The 17,029-nt window shown below is 29.5% G+C and overlaps 3 protein-coding genes across 3 annotated transcripts; all 3 read right to left on the bottom strand.

Moving 5' to 3' along the window:
• Positions 1-1,195: 1,195 nt before the first annotated feature.
• On the bottom strand, positions 1,196-2,890 carry LOC101205400 (acyl carrier protein 1, mitochondrial). The gene is made up of 2 exons (XM_011652533.2): positions 2,620-2,890; positions 1,196-1,597 (listed from the first exon to the last, which is right to left on the bottom strand). Exons 1-2 carry the CDS (start codon positions 2,821-2,823, stop codon positions 1,421-1,423), a joined length of 381 nt encoding a protein of 126 aa, XP_011650835.1. The 5' UTR covers positions 2,824-2,890; the 3' UTR covers positions 1,196-1,420.
• Positions 2,891-4,124: 1,234 nt separating this feature from the next.
• On the bottom strand, positions 4,125-6,146 carry LOC101205156 (acyl carrier protein 1, mitochondrial). Its single transcript, XM_004133913.3, has 2 exons — positions 5,855-6,146; positions 4,125-4,564 (listed from the first exon to the last, which is right to left on the bottom strand). Exons 1-2 carry the CDS (start codon positions 6,056-6,058, stop codon positions 4,388-4,390), a joined length of 381 nt encoding a protein of 126 aa, XP_004133961.3. The 5' UTR covers positions 6,059-6,146; the 3' UTR covers positions 4,125-4,387.
• A 5,536-nt stretch (positions 6,147-11,682) lies between these two features.
• LOC105435079 lies at positions 11,683-12,609 on the bottom strand. The gene has a single exon (XM_011654445.1). The coding sequence runs from the start codon at positions 12,607-12,609 to the stop codon at positions 11,683-11,685; it is 927 nt and encodes a 308-aa protein (XP_011652747.1).
• Between the last annotated feature and the right edge of the window lie 4,420 nt (positions 12,610-17,029).

Below are 17,029 nucleotides of genomic sequence, written 5' to 3'. Positions count from 1 at the left end.
TTTTCTTACTCATGATACAATTAGGTAGATTCAATATATGTAAAAAGTTAGATCAATTTTTACTAATTTTTTTTTTTTTAACCGGATGGGTCTAAAATGACAACCCAATCGACGAACATAGCTCATGATAATTTTTTTTCTAAATTTTGGGTGTTATTGTCATTAAATTTCAAAATTTTGACTTTTGCCCATTGATTTGAGGTTTATCCTTTTTTTTTTTTTATGTAATCTATAATTTTCAAATGTAACAATTTTATCCTCAAATTTCATTTTATTTTGGCTAAGAAGATTCCATATTAACTTATTTTACTTTGATTTTCATTAAATATTCACTTTAAAATAGGGATATTATTGTTGCATATCAATTAATTTAAAATAAATCAATATACTGTAACAAATAATATCCAAATCGCTAGATTATGATATAGTTCATTTTATTTATTTATTTTCTTTATTAATTTACCTTTTGCATACGATATATTTACTTACTCTTAAATTTAAATCCCTTGCTACAGAAAAATAAAATATATTTTCATCAATTTTACTTTTTCATGAATAATTCATCAAATTTCAATTTAGACATAAAAAGACTTGGTTTGATACATGTTAGAGACAAATATAAAAATTATTAGATTCAAAATACTAAGGTATATGATAATATTAAAAAAAAGTTACAAATATAATAAAATCTACTAAAGATAGAAATCTATTATCAATAGACCATTTTGTTATATTTGCAATTACTCTAATATTTGTATATCCTTCGTAATAAAAACAAAACCATGGGATATAAAATTAAAGTTTGTGAACCCCTATTAAACACAAAATTAGAGATCTAGGAATCTATTGAACACTTTCTAAGGTTCAAAATCTATAATACAACCTTTTACACAATTCACAGTGTATCAAACTTTGGTGGAAAATAACCTGTTCTTGAACTAAAACGAAGCAAAAGTTATGCTGTGGAGCATCAACAGCATAAGGCAAAATGACATCACTTGTATTAAGTTAGTGCCGTAGAGAAGATGAAGGCAAACAATCTCATCTTGAGATTGAACTAAGCAAAAGCTATGAAGTATGAAAAAGAATGTCAACTTTCAAAGCAAACCATCTCGATTCTCCTTGAGATCCAGACTTTTGGTTTCTAAGCTCAACTAAGTCGAAAAGAAAATCATAAGAGGAAGATGAAAAGATGTTAAGATGCAAAACCCTTTCTAAAACATGAATAGCTAGAGTTTAAAGTTATAACCATCGTAGGCCCTGAAAATCTTTCTAGACAGAATGTATTGTTTTCAAGCAGTTACAATTATTTTCCATCACTTTAAAACAACAATGTTGAGATGAAAATTCTTTCACTGAGTAACATACTCCAAAAACACCAAAGAAATAAATAAACAAAGAGAAAGATGTTAATACTTCGTCAACTAGCCATTGGATGGTTGCATACGTACTCAATTGCAAGATTGCAGGAATCTATTTTGTCAGCCTCATTGTCTGGTATCTCTAGCTTGAACTCCTCTTCCAAGGCCATTACAATCTCCACAGTGTCCAAGCTGTCTAAACCCAAATCTTTCTGGAAATGAACATCAGGGTTCACCTGCAAATAAATGACACAAAACTCGATAATTGCAGCAACATTTCAGCCAAGCTATAATTTGAAGTTTAGTAGGAAAGAGATGCTTCTTGCAAGTGACCATAAAATAACAATAGAAACTCCTTGGTCGTCCCTAAACATTAGGATCAACTCAAAATGTGTTCTATTAACTATACCATTGCCAATTTCTTAGGAATGATTCAAAATAGTGTGTATTGTCTGGTATAGCATAGCCCCAATATGTTGGGAGTACAGCGTGATGAAGTCAAGTCATGAGGAAGTTAATCTCAATTCAGTGATCAAAAGACCAGAAATCAGAGTTCTTAAAAGTGCAGGAAGCAAAAGTTAAAGTTCTATGGAGTTTATGAGCAAGTTGCAAAGTAACGGCAGGGACAAGTTAGCTTACAAAATGCATCTTTTGAGTCGATGGCAATTCACTAAATAAGATTAGTCATAAAGACGAGGAGATAATATGTTGGCCGAGTGAACAACAAGATAAGAGAAATACACTTCATGCCTATGAGCAATAAAGTGAAGGCGAAGGGCATTGCACTGTTAAAACAATTTTTTTTTCTTTTTTAATGGAAACCCACGCTCTTATGTCTGTGTGATCTTACTTGGAATATCACTCTTCGACTTGGACAGATTATGTATAACACAAGAAACCTTTCACGAATCCTAAACCATGTTGTTAATTGTGAAGTGCTAGTGCTTTTAGCCAAGAAATCCACATAAACGGAGAGATATTGAATACACTACAACAGTCGACCAACACTCGAAATAAGTAAAAATTTCAAAAGATACCGAATAAAGTATTAGAATCCACTTTCTAGATTAACACTATAGCATGAGATAAATCATCGTGACTTAGGGTTTGAGGGGGCAACGTTTTCTCTAGACTTTCAACACTTCCAACCTATTCTTCCCGCATTACCTAAATCGGCAAAATTTGATTCAACCGTCTTGAAGAACTAACTCAATAAGCTGAAAAAACAATAGAAAAGGAAGGTATTAGATCGAATCACCTTAGAGGGGTCGACTTTCGGGTGGCGCTTGATAACCGAAAGAACTCTCTCAGTGACCTCCTCCTTTGTAGACTGGTCGTCTTGGGATGAAAATAACCGGAGAGAACCACCGGAACACGGCGTCGGCTGGCATTCCCGGCGAGCTAGGGCAGAGAATCGAACTGGGACTCGAAGATGGCGAAGAACGGCTGCCCTCAGCGCCATTTCTCTCGAAATATTCTCTTCTGGCGGTGACTACACAATGACTCTAACTATGAACTTATTGGTTAAATTATTCAGTGTAGGGTCCGAAACGAAGGTAGATGGCACGCGCAAAGCACGTGTCGTCTCATATTTTGTAATCTTTACCCATAGCTAATTCAATTACTTGAAAAATCGGTCTTAACTCAACCAATTTGTGGGGTTTGGGTTGTGATATCAAACCAATTACAATTAAAATTTTATACATCTCGTTGGATTGAGTTATTTTAATTTTCAATTTTTTTCTTAGGGTACAATAGTATAAATTCGATATATGTAAATAGTTGAATCAAATGTTTAAAGATGTTGTATATTAACTAGAAATCAATATAGTGTAATTGAATAAATTGTAACAAACAGTAGCAAAACCCTATCAAATTCTCTAATTCTCTAGATGTTGCTATAGTTTTGCAAGGATTTTTTTTGCCATATGTGAAAGTAGTTTTTCTCTTAGATATTTACTTACCTAGTACACAAACTTATAATTAAAGAAGTTTTAGCATCAACTCTCCTAATTACTCTATCCTTTAATAATTGTCAACTTAACTCAACTAAAAATACTCAAACCAAACACCGTTTAAAAATTTAATACACAAACTAATTTAACCTAATAGTTGTAAATTGTTGGCATTAGTAAATTGCGTCCCATATTGAAAACAAAGTACATTTGTTTTTTAGGTCAAAATGAAATGAAGATGATATCCTCATACCCTTTTGTATCAATAGTATTGACCTTTTTATATAAATGATAATTGTAAATTCTAACAATATCATATGTAACAACAATTTAAAGCAATCCACAAAACTTCAAAATGAATTATAAATGGCTACTTATACCTTTCAAGTTCTACACACCAATTTTATTAACAATGTTGAGCTTTTTCGTTTTAGCAAACAAAAAATCCATACCCAAGCTTTTAAAAACTCATCAAGTTTTCATAACTAAACGATAGGTTCTTTTTTATTATTGAAAAAGAAAAAAGAAAAAGAAATTTCGAAGTGTTTATATTTAAAACGGTGCATCAACGGCATAAGGTAAAATGAACACATTTACATTAAAATAGTGCAGTAGAGAAGATGAAGGCAAACAATGTCTTCTTATGCAGTATCGACAGCACAAGGTAATATATATATAAGGGGTGTGTAGGAGAAGATGAACTTTCAAAGCAATCAATTTGAACATCCTTGAGATTCAGAGCTGTAATCTAAGCCCATCTCAGTCACAAGGAAAATAATATGTGCAGGATGAAAAGATCTCATAGATGTTAGGATGCAAAACCCTTTCTACCATATGAATAGCAATAGATTGAAGTTATGACCGTTCTAGGCCATGAAAATTTGTCGAGACAGAATGTACTATGTTTCAAGCAGTTACAATTATTTTCCATCACAGTGTAAAGGATTGTGACTCTCAACAAACACCCAAGAACGGTCAAAACAACAATGTTGAGATGAAAATTCTCTCACTGAATAACATACTCCAAAAACACGGAAAAGAATAAATAAAGAGAAAGATGTTAGTACTTTGTCAACTAGCCATTGGATGGTTGTATACGTACTCAATTGCAAGATCACAGGAAGCTATTTTATCAGCCTCATTGTCCGGTATCTCTAGCTTGAACTCCTCTTCCAAGGCCATTACAATCTCCACAGTGTCCAAGCTGTCTAAACCCAAATCTTTCTGGAAATGAACATTAGGGCTCACCTGCAAATAAATAACACGAAACTCGATAACCGCAGCACATTTCAGCCAAGCTATAATTTGAAGTTTAGTAGGAAAGAGATGCTTCTTGAAAGTGACCATAAAATAACAATAGAAACTCCCTGGTCATCCCTAACCATTCGGGTTGTTTCAAAATGTATGTTTGATTAACTATAGCATAGCCAATTTCTTAGGAATGTTTCAAAGTTGTGTGCATTATCTACTGTAGCATAGCATAGCCCGAATATGTTGAGAATACAGCAGGATGAAGTCAAGTCATAAGGAGGTTAATCTCAATCCAATGATCAAAAGACCAGAAACCAGACTTCTTAATAGTGCAGGAAGCAAGAGTTATAGTTCTATGGAGTTTATGCGCAAGTTGCAAAGTAACGTCAGGGACAAGTTAGCTAACAAAAATGCGCATATTTGAGTATGATAATGCAATAAATAAGATTAGTCATAAAGAAGAGAAGATAATCTGTTGGATGAGTCAAAAAATAAAGCGAGTGAATAACAAGATAAGGGAAAGACACTTTCTGCTTATGAGCAATAAAGTGAAGGAGAAGAGCATTGCAATGTTAAACTTTTTTTTTTTTCTTTTTTTAAAATGCAAACCCACGCTATCATGTTTGCGTGATCTTACTTGGAATACACTAGCTAAGATGCTTCGTCAAATTATGTTCCGTTATCCATCTTCGATTAATCGATTTAATCTAAAATGTATAAGACAAAAAGCCTTTCACAAATCCTAAACCGTAGGTGTCGATTGTCAAGCGCTAGTGATTCTAGCTAAGAAACACACGTAAGCGGAAAGATATTGAATGCAGTACAGCAGTCGACCAACACTCGAAATAAGTAAAAATTCCAAAAGATACCGAATCAAATGCAGGGAAAGGACATTTCAGAAGAAATTATTAAAATCCACTTTCTAGATTAACACTTTAGCATGGAATAAATTGTCGTGGTTTAAGGTTTGAGGGGGGCCATGTTTTCTCTTTCAAATTACCACCAGTCAGTAAAGACGAAATCAAACAGGATCCCAATTACCAATTCGCATAGATGAAGCACAACCAAGAAAACGAATTGGAATTCACCTAAAATATATTCAAACCCCTATAACCCGATCGAATATCAGAAAACAGAAATCATTGAATCGACATATTAGGATTTTCTACACTTCCTACCTATTCTTCCCTCATTTCCTAAATCGGCAAAATTTGTTTCAACCGTCTTGAAAAACTAACTCAATCAGCTGAAAAAAAAATTGAAAATGAAAGTATTAGATCGAATCACCTTGGAGGGGTCGACTTTCTGGTGGCGCTTGATAACCGAGAGAACTCTCTCAGTGACCTCCTCCTTTGTAGAGCGATCGTCGTGGGATGAAAATAACCGGAGAAATTCTACGGAACACTGCGTCGCGTGGCATTCCCGGCGAGCTAGGGCAGAGAATTGGACTGGAACTCGAAGATGGCGAAGAACGGCTGCCCTCAGCGCCATTTTTTTCGAAATATTCTCTTCTGGCGGTGACTACTCAATTACTCTTAACTATGAACTCATTGGTTAAATTATGCAGTGAAGGGTTCAAACGAATGTAAATGGCACGCGCAAAGCACGTGTCTTAAATTGCACAGTAAATGTTACCAAATTGATGACAAACTTTTGGGCCAGATTTAAAACTGAAGCCCAAACGCAGTCCTTGAGCCCACTCTCATCTACGGCCCATAGAACTTTGACGATTTTCATTCCAAATTTGTCAAGCCATGAAATGTAGGGGCATTTTGTAATTGGCATAATTTAGCCTACAACTTTTGTCAAGTTTCATTATTTTAAAAAAAAAAAAAGATTGTAGATGAATTTTTGTATGTATAACTAAATATTGAAACTATTTTTAAAAGATAAAATAAAATGTTTTATATATTTGGTCACATTTGTGAATAGTTTTATTTTCTTTTTTCTTCTTTTTTTTTATATATATTTTTTATTATTTATTGATTCGATTAGATAACATTTTTTAAAATGATATTCTGTACAAAGGTTTATAAAAGATAATTTAATTTTAAAATAGAATAGTAAAAATAAAATAGTCCTCCAATGAATATTCAAATTAAATACACTTACTAATTTAAATCGAAAAAATCTCACTTTACACAAATTTGATCGAAATTGTGTGGATTAATTGTTTGTGTTTATAATATATACTATTTTGGTTTGAATTACAATAATACGTATTCATCAAATAAATTGTTTTAGTTTGATATAAAGAAAATAGAGACGATAAGAATAATATAAAATAGTAAAAATTGTAGTCTAACTAAAATTTTTAAATTAGGTCTATGGCAGCTAGTATGAAAATTTTAAAAAGTATTTATTATGACAAGTTGTGATTATTATTATCGTTATAGGTCGTGTTCTCTTAATCGTTCCTATAAACATAAGCATATTTATTAAGGGGTTCAGGACAACCTCTCTCACATTCTCGAGTTTTGTTTTTTAATATTGATTTTGAAGCATTAGACTACAGTATAAGTTAAATAATGTTATATTTTTTATTAAATTGTAGATATGGTGTAGTGGTTATACCTCTCACAAAATCACAATGTTTTTGAAAAATAGAGAAAAAAAAAAACTAAATAAGATAAAACCATTTTTTTTTCGTATGTATCGTTTGTTATCTAACAAATATTTATAAAAGAAAAAACATCAAAATCGATTATTCAAAATTCCTCTCTCTTTCAACAAGAAAATATATTGTTTTTTAATTTAATTTTTAAATTCACATATTTACATTACAAAAAATTACTTGGAAATTGTCAGTCTTTTTTTATGGATACAAATGCAGTGAATGTTATCGAAGCACGAGTGAAACGTTTAAAATATTTTATTTTACATTTTTAATATTTTTGTTATATAGTATCCAACATCTCCTATATAAAATTTATAGATCCCTGGCTACATAGAAATACGATGTTTTTAAAATTTGAGTAAATAGACGCGTAGGTACGGACCAAGTCAAAGTAGTTCTTCCCCTGTCCCAAAGGTAATGCTAACTTTTCCTAATGCTAATAATTTCCAAAACCAATAAATGTCCATAAAATATCCAAAAACCATATGACTTTTGTCATTATCACTATCACATCTCAATATCATTCTTTTAATTACATTTTCTTAGCATAAATTAGGTGACAAATTTGAATCAATAACTTTTTTTTTTTTTAATCTTTCTATACACTTGTGTTAGTTGAGTTGAGTTTTTATTAATCATTCTTGTAATTTCTTATAACTTACAAGTCATTTTTCAAAATATTCATAATTATTCTAACAACATAGACTGAATCATACGAAATTACCACTTATATTTGTAAATTAAGCATTATGGTATATGGATTACATGAAAAAAAACTTAATTGTCAATCCATACATGATTCGGCATACCTATTGATTACACATATAGATGATTTGATTTTTCGTCCTATGCTCTTAAAAAATATGTGAGGACTAAGCTACTCGATCATTCTATTAACTGTAGTATCTAACACAACAGATTTGATAACATAGCATGGTCCTTGGTACGCATTGAACAACATAAATGATAATACCTAAAAAGGATCATACAATTCAACAACCGCTTTAAATATGTTTAAATTTCACACAACAATGTAAAAACATATAAATAAATTTCACTGCCAAAAAATCAACAATCAAAATTGTATGTGTACTACATTGAGGCATCATCTACTTATTTCAAAAGTGAGGTTTGGGCTTTCGCAATTTTTTTTTTTTCTGTTTGTTAAAATCAAAAACATAATTTTAAAAATCTAAACATTAAATTAAAAAAATGTTGCATTAATTTTACAGATTTCGCCAACACGAGCTTAGCTTGACTCGTATTTGTATGTTTTTTAGGACAAGAGGTATCGATTCAAATCTCATCGCCCCAAGTTATACTTAAATAAAAGACATTTAAAAAAATTACAAATTTCAATCAAAATATTGTAAAATTTTATATTTCGTCGATAATGGATACCAATAGACTTTTATTAGTGTTTGTCAACATTATTGATAAACGTTAATAAACACATATCAATGTCACTAATAGAAACATTTAAGTCATAGATTTTGAATTTTATTTTTATAAATATCTTCGACCATTTTTTTCATTTGCAATAATTTTTATTAAAATATTAATTAAGAAAAAAAAGATTATAATGTATTTACTTACTACAAAACACAAAATTGAGTGACTTGTTTATCCAAATAATTTAGTGAGTTGTTGAAAAAAATTAAATTTGTAATTTTTTGTGTATAAAAATTCAAAGACAAAAAAACAAATAATAAAGCCATTTAATTAAACACATTTAAAATTTATCTTAAGAACCAAAATCAAACTTCTGTAATAATTTGTTTTATTTTTTAAAAAACAAAGTAATTTGAGTAAATAGATAATGAATGTAAATAAAAAATGAAAAAGGAGTCAGCGGTTCGTGACCGTCGATAATGGAGATGGATGGAGTGAAGTCCCTAGGATCTAGGGGCCCCGCAAGCCAAGTAATGACGTTGATGACTTTTAATCAAAAGGAAAATAGAGTCAACATATTAGGTTTCTGTGTGAGCGAGTCACACCGCATTAAATCCTCATAAGCAAGCCTTCCCACTACCACTTGCCCTCCACACTCATCTTGCCACGTGTCTGCCCATCCATCGTTATTACCGTACGCCACTTCCTCTCTGTGGGACCCTCCATTTTATTATTAGATATTGACCAAAACGTTAATAATAATTCGTTAAAGTTCTTTTTTTTTTTCCCTATTTTCTATAAATAGTTTGAATATTGGAGTTTTTTAAAAAATAGAAAGAAAAAATAAAACAATTGATTTTTGTTTGAAGTGCAAATTTGTTTGTTAATTTCATTGGAAAAAATATTTTTGTTGTTGTTCATAAGAATTTATCAAATAATAATTCCTTAAATTATAAGTCTAGGTTTGATGTTTCCAACCCTATAAGTGGGATAATATATATTTGTGGTGAAAAATTAGAATTTAAACGTTATTATTATGATTGCTCGTCGTTCATAATTACTGTGTTTTTATTTTTTTTATTATTTTAATTTTTGGACAAGGATATACTTTTAAGGCTTGATATAGAGTCTACAATAAGAGTAAAATTAATTATTCAAAGTACTGACAAAAAAATATGTATATGGCCATAATTGACTATATCACTATAAGAAATTTAGTATTTGGTAAAAGAAAAAACATAGTAGTAACTATAAAAATACACTCCGAAGAGTATTAGCAACACCAAGTCTCATGTCATTAGAATTATTGTAGTAGCCGAGTAGTCAAAATGTCCAGTGACGTACTAAACACTCATCACTAAATACGTTGCTTTATTAACATAAACACATTACTAAATAACAAGTTTTAGCAACATACAGTATTGTTCCTAAAATTTGAGACCATAACAAAAAACTTTTTCAACATATATAAGTCAGAAGTTAAAAAACACGTGATTTTTAGTCCACAAATAAATAACACAATGTTTTATAAAATCATTTTAAATATGATCATTTCTCTATAGTATATAATTTTGGTTTAATAAGTTCATACGCAATAATATATTCGAGTCTAAATCATTTTATCTTACTCATGCATTTGCACGCAATATAGAAGTCTAAATATTTATCTAAATATTTATCTTAACATAAATACTTTAATTTTTATTTTATTTTATAAGTTAGTTGATTTAGTCATAACATTAATAGTCTAATCAAGTAATTGACTTTAAAAAAACATACACATAAAAAGAACAATTTACATAAAGTGAAGTATTAATTGGAGTTGGAAGATTCCAACTAAGCCATTTATAGATCATGATTTAGTTGAACTATCTCCATCCACTAATAATGACAATAGGTCGGTTTTGTAAAATTTTATCTACACTTTTCGTTACTTTTTTTTTTTTTGTGTATAAATAAAAATATATACAACAAGAAATATGCACAATTTTTCGTAATCAATGTAGCCCTATTAACCTTTACGAGAGGATGAAATTGTCAAAAGATGATAAAATATATCAAAATTTCATGTTAACATTGATATGTTTTTATTAGTGACATTGGTAGACAAAAATAAAAGTTTATATGTCTATCATGAATAGAATCTATAATTTTATAAATATTTTAGTTTATTTTACTATATTTAAAAACATGTAAATAAATGTAATACTACTTTTTTTTTTTTTTAAAATAAGAGTTTAATTTTTTACTCATATTGTGAAAAAAATTTGTTAAAAACAGGAGAATTGAAATATTTACCGTTTATAGAAAAATCAAATGCAATGGTTTTTTTATGAAGGGTAAATAGTTATTAATATATTTGTTTTTCTAAAATACCATATAAAAGGGATGTCTATTTGAATTTATAAGATAAAATAAATTTGATGCATTTTTAGGAGAAATTTTAAAAAATAGCAAAATATTAAAATAATTTATAAAATATATAGCAAATTTAGACATGTATCCTTTTGAATATTTGTGAGGCAAATTACTTCATACCTTAAAAGTCATCTAATAATTAAAGAACAAACAAAAGAAAACCATTAATCAAGGAAGTGATTATAGTAAACATTGGAAAATCATTAAATTGAGGCGAAGTCAAATAAGTAATGGACTAAAAACTATATCATAAATCAGGCAATAGCACATTTATGACATTTTTTTTAATCAAAAAACAAATAAATGACATTTCAAATTTACCATTTTTACCAATCAAAATTGGTATAGATCTGCATATTCAAATTAAGAAGACCAGTTTTGCAAATTTTTATTGTATTTAAAAACCTATTTGCAATTTAATTATGAAACAAAAAGAAGGAAGAAATGAAATTCCAAAAATCCTAAAGTCTAAGATAGTGGTTTATGTTAATGTTGTTGTTATTATTTTATGTATTGATAGTAAATTAATGCACATGAGACCGTGTGACTTTTTTCTTTTTCTTTTTTTCTTACTGAGTGGGGGGGGGGGGGGAATTACAAATCTTAGGAGGGGTAGAATCGTACTTTTGGAGAAAATGTATCACCATCAACGATCAATATCGTGGTCAAACGTCAACGGTAATCAATATTAACGGTTGTGATTGACTCTTCCAAAGTCCGCTATCTTCCTCGACCGGTTCGCACAGAGATGAGGCTTCGCCGGCACCTTGATGTTACCGGAAAAGGCAGTTTCCGGCGGAATTGCTTTCTGGTTCCAATTCCTGTTCGGACTTGCTCGCATAAGTGGACTCAAACAAAATGCAAATCCCGAAACGTTCTGATTGTGTCCTAATCTCCCGCGTTTCGCCGATCCAGGAGCCGCCATTGGAGACAGTTGAAACTTTTGAGAAATAGGAGAACGATCGGGACCTTCACATTCTTCATCTGAGTCAGATACTCTTACTGGTGACATTCCGCGTTCAATCGCATGGCAATGCCTCCGTTCGGCAACGGAGATCGATTCCTCAACTGGCGAAAGACTTGATTGTCGTTTAGTCCGATGGCCGTGGAAGATCGTTGAGAACCACGATGGCGATGAAGAAGACGAACCTGGACCATGCGATTCTCGAGAAGGGCTTTTGTGATTCTTCTCGAATTTATCGGATCTAGACCTAAAAAGCTTCGACCAGAGCGAGAATTTCTTACTTCTCTGTTTCCGATCGAAAGAACCTGTAGTGACGAACGTAGTGTTCGCACTGTTGTTCGTTCTACCATTAGGTCCAATTTGTGGAGTACTGTAGAATCTCTGATGGAGAAAGCGTCGATTACCTTCGCGATCAAGATTACTCCATAAATCTTCATCCGATTTCGTAGCGTGAGGAGAGACGGAATGAATAAAGAGGAGCGGTGGCGGAAGAGGATCATCCGCGGAGCGAATACCGCCGTAAGTGAGCTGAGATTGATTCTTCTCGGCCTGTGCCTGAGCGGCGATGATAGACAAAAGACGCTCCCGTAAACAGGAAGCACAGACGCCGACGGTGCTGGTGAAGTCGGAGTGGTGCTTCTTGCACCTCATTTACTGATGAAACAGCAAAATCTAAGAGGGGTGAAGGTGTTTCAATGGCGGATGCCGGAGAGTCGTTTCTTAATCGGAGGGTTTTGGATGATGAGAACGAAGCAGAGGAAGCAGAAGAAGAAACTTCGTTGAAGAATAAATCAAAATTTTGGACGACAGAGACGCCGGTTGGGATATTGTAATTATTTAATATATAAAAGAGATTTATTTCTTTTTTTCTTTCTTTTAGTACAAATATATAAAGGGTTTATGCTTTTTACTTTTTGGAAAGACGGGACAGCTGACATTTAAACAATTAATTATATACAAAACGGGGGAAAATACATTTTTAGCATTGGTATAGTTTCAAATACGTTTTCAGCATTTTCACAATTCTAATTTCTAACCATTCCATCAATCGATTTTCATTATCATTTCACTTTAAATCATAAATTTTAAAATATTCCAATTTTGCTATTCATATTTGAATTGTCTTTCAATTTCATCTTCAAAATTTACATTTTTTTAACTAAATACTTATTTTTGTGTTTTGTTTTAGCATAGATTAATAAATTTAAAATAATTAACTGAATTTCATTCCATTTTGAGATTAAATTTAAAATTTTATTTCATAATTACTTTAAATTAATTAATAAGTGAACATTTTAATTAAAAATTAAGCTTAAAACATGAAATTTTAAATTTTGAGGACCAAATTAAAAAAGAAAACTCAAATCTTAATTTTTAATATTTATGAAACTAAAATTTAATATTTATGAAAAATATAAAATAACGAAAATTAAACAATTAAAAGTATTATAGACATAAATGGAATACTCTAAACGTACTTCAATTTCAATCTACATATTTTGACTATTTCCTATATCTAGTTTTCAATTTTAGTCTATTTTATTTTTGTTATTCATTTAATTTTTACCATGATTTTTTAAGAAACATATTCACACCTTATGTAATTAAATTTGGGCAATTAAAAACATAGAAATAAAAAAAAATACTTCACTTAACTAAAATAATATTGTCATTAAAATTATTTTGATGAAATAGAAATTATAAAAAATAACAAATTTGACCAAATATTTATAATATATAGCAAAAATTTTAGATTCTATAGCTACTGATATGCTTCTTAGTAGCGTTGATAGTGAGTCTTAGAAATTTATTCAACACAACCCAAATTTTTGTTATAACTTACAAATATTTTTATTTATTTTACTGTTTTAAAAAATATCATCGATAAAAATTATTTAACATAATCTTTTAAATTATTTTAAATATTATTTTATCAAATGTTTTTTAGATACTTCATACAAAATCAATAAATTTACTCTTTTATATTTTTGAAAAAACTCTTCTTCTTTTTTACTTTTTAAAATTACTTGTTTTTAATATTAAATCAAAGGAAGTTAAAATGATATATGGAAGTGTTTATTACAAAAGCAATTGGAAGTATAGAAATGTAATTGAATAATTAAGATTAAGATTAGGATTAAGATTAAGATTAGGATAAAGATGGATAGTGGTTTCCGCCGGTCGTAGACTCCCACTTATGTTTCTCCGTATTTGTTTGGTTCCATAACTTAACATTGGTTGTAATTTTCTAAATTTGACAACCATTTTTCTTTTTTCTTTTTAAATATTTAATAATTGCAACTAACCTATTTGGTTTCTATTTTTATCAAACTCATTTTTTTAAAATCTATTCTTACCTATCGCTTTTAGTTAAATATATATATAAATTTACTCTCTTTCATTATGGGTTTTGTAGTTTGTGTCCCATTTTGCCCTCTCTGTTTCTTTTAATTACAAATTTACTCTTCTTTCTAATTACACCTAATTTCCATTTATACTTTTAAGTATATACCAACCTACTAATACCAATTGAATTAAGCTCTCGTTAGTACAAAATTCGAATTTATAACTACTAAATTAAATGTACATTTTTTAAAACTTTGAATGTATCGTAAAGTTATTAAACAACGAACTAGAAGTTTGGACATTATCTAAGAACTATTTGATTTTTTTTAATTCAGTCTATAAATATCCACTTTTTCTTCAATAAATTGTTGTAAAAAACCAAGTCAAATTTTGAAAACTAAAGCGTAATAAAAGTGTCGTTTAATTGAAGTGACTTAGTTTAACGAATAAAAATGTATGGTGGAATATTTTTAAAATAACCTAACCTAGTTAGTTTACTTCATTGATGTTATAATTTATAATCGAACCATCAATCGTTAAGGTGGATGATAAGTACTCATAACCAACATTACACGAGTCCGTCTCACTTTGTCCACGCACAAAAAATTGGTTAATTTATTTTTGTACAATATTAATATTTTGATTTCTTAGGCTGGAGCAATCAAGTTATTATGATTATTATATTTAGATTTGGTTGCCATTTTGGGTAGCTTGTTTTATTAAATTGTCATTGAAGCTTGTTACTAATTTAAAAAGAAATCCGATTTCGTTTTGAAAATTTGACATCTAACCTTATAGGGTATTTAAAAATAAAACAAAACCTTCATCCACCAAATAAAATCAACATTTTATATGTCACATCCAATTAGTTCTATTGATGAAAATTTAAGCTGCTTTTAAAAACTTTATATTAACATATTTTACAATTTGATCAACCATTCAAAATTATACACACATTCCTATTTTGTAAAACATCACTTTGTAGTTTGACATTTTCCACGACTTACTTAGAATTATATCGATGAGTTAATACATAGCTGTTGTGCGTTTTAAACTCGAAATTGATGGTGCCAAAATTATCAATCAATTCAACTGTTGTAGTTACTAAGACATTGTTTCTTACATCAATTGATTGGAATTTGTTACTGCGTTTTTTCAGAAAAACAAAAACAGTAGCATACAATATCAAATTTGTGACATAAAACGTAAAAAAATTTAACGTTTTAAAAGAGTTCAAATATTTATTATTCTATGTATTTTTTAAATTTGTGTTTGATCAAATTTGTACAATAATTGACCTTTCTTGTGTCGTTGTCGAACACCGTAAAAATACACATCAATTAATTGAGATTTAAAAATCTATTAAGCATGTTTTAAAAATAAGCAGACGTCATAAGCATATAGATATCCATAGGTTTAGATATAAAAATGATTACATTATTTGAGGAAGAAGTTAATTATTATGTGTAAGTCAGAATGTGGAGGAGCAATGAGATATGAACATGAAGACCATTTAGAGCAGCAATCATAATTGCAAAGTGCTTTTTTCAAGTGCGCCATTAGTGTGTACATGAATTTACAACCAAACCCAACTACTTATATTTTCTTATTGAATAATTAAAATAAAAAGGATATAATTTTCTAGACCTATTTTTACTCGGTTTAAATCATGTGATTATATAATCGATAAAACTCATTTTCTCGTTTATAAAATCGATTTAATTATTTTTTTTAAGGAACGTTATAAAATGTAGTGACATAGGTTTTATTATCGGTTTTTTTTGTTTTACTATTTTTGCAAGCACCCTTACTTATTCCAATGAAGGATTGCGTTTTTAAATTTTAGAGCGATTTAGATTTGTCAAACATTACGACGTGTTTGACAAATCCAAAGTATAGTTACTAAAGTTGATTTTTCTATACAACAATTGTGTGTGAATTGAAGCACGTGTACCTAAAGTTATACCAATATGTAGTCAAGTTGTAGACGTATAGTATTTACAAATTTCAATACATCGTTTTAGTTTTTTTTATTAGTGAACATATAAACATATAAAATAACCAATCCATACTTTCCTATAAATTATACTAAATTTTTTTAATGGTAATCTACTTATCGTTTAACGTTAGCATGATAGATTAATAACTATTTTGAAAGTGATTATCCGTCAATCAATTAACACAAATCTCATATCATTTAATTCCTTCAAAATCAATTTAAAATGGTTTTACATTTTTCTAAAGTAATTTATTTTGTTCACGTCAAACATCATTATGGGAAGGAAGTGTGATTTAGGCTCGAAAAAAAAAGTGATTTTAATATTGTAAAAGTAGTAACAAAAATTTATGATAATAGAATATACGTCACAACACTTTTTAAATTTGCAAAAATAACAAATTTAAAAGTGATGATCTTCTTATAGTTTTTCGATAACGGTCTGATATCATTAATTATTTGTCATAGTTGTCATATTTGCAACTTGTAAACAAAAATGGGTACTGTGAGTTATTTTTTTCTCTAAAATTTTGTATTATCTAATACAATTTCCCTACTTTAATATTGTTACTGTTGACCGACGATAGCTTTTAATTTTCACTTATCTTGTTTTTAGTTATTAGAGTACAAATTCAAATATTCAACCTGCTTCAATAGACTATGAGTATTTTAGTTAATTAAATTATAGACCAAGTTGGCCTTACAAACTAAGTTGAAGACAAATTGAAA

Source organism: Cucumis sativus, chromosome 3 (assembly GCF_000004075.3).
Source record: "Cucumis sativus cultivar 9930 chromosome 3, Cucumber_9930_V3, whole genome shotgun sequence".
Classification (NCBI taxonomy): domain Eukaryota; kingdom Viridiplantae; phylum Streptophyta; class Magnoliopsida; order Cucurbitales; family Cucurbitaceae; genus Cucumis; species Cucumis sativus.
The sequence above is the reverse complement of the archived record's forward strand: the minus strand, read 5'-3'. Positions and strand labels throughout refer to the sequence as shown.

What these genes read in the sequence shown, in the direction of transcription:
- LOC101205156 (XM_004133913.3), bottom strand. Translation starts at nt 6,058, where the DNA reads ATGGCGCTGAGGGCAGCCGTTCTTCGCCATCTTCGAGTTCCAGTCCAA. An exon ending in AGAAAGTCGACCCCTCCAAG is followed by an intron (nt 4,565 to 5,854) that starts GTGATTCGATCT and finishes ATTTATTTGCAG; the next exon opens with GTGAGCCCTAATGTTCATTT.
- LOC105435079 (XM_011654445.1), bottom strand. Translation starts at nt 12,609, where the DNA reads ATGAGGTGCAAGAAGCACCACTCCGACTTCACCAGCACCGTCGGCGTC.
- LOC101205400 (XM_011652533.2), bottom strand. Translation starts at nt 2,823, where the DNA reads ATGGCGCTGAGGGCAGCCGTTCTTCGCCATCTTCGAGTCCCAGTTCGA. An exon ending in CGAAAGTCGACCCCTCTAAG is followed by an intron (nt 1,598 to 2,619) that starts GTGATTCGATCT and finishes ATTTATTTGCAG; the next exon opens with GTGAACCCTGATGTTCATTT.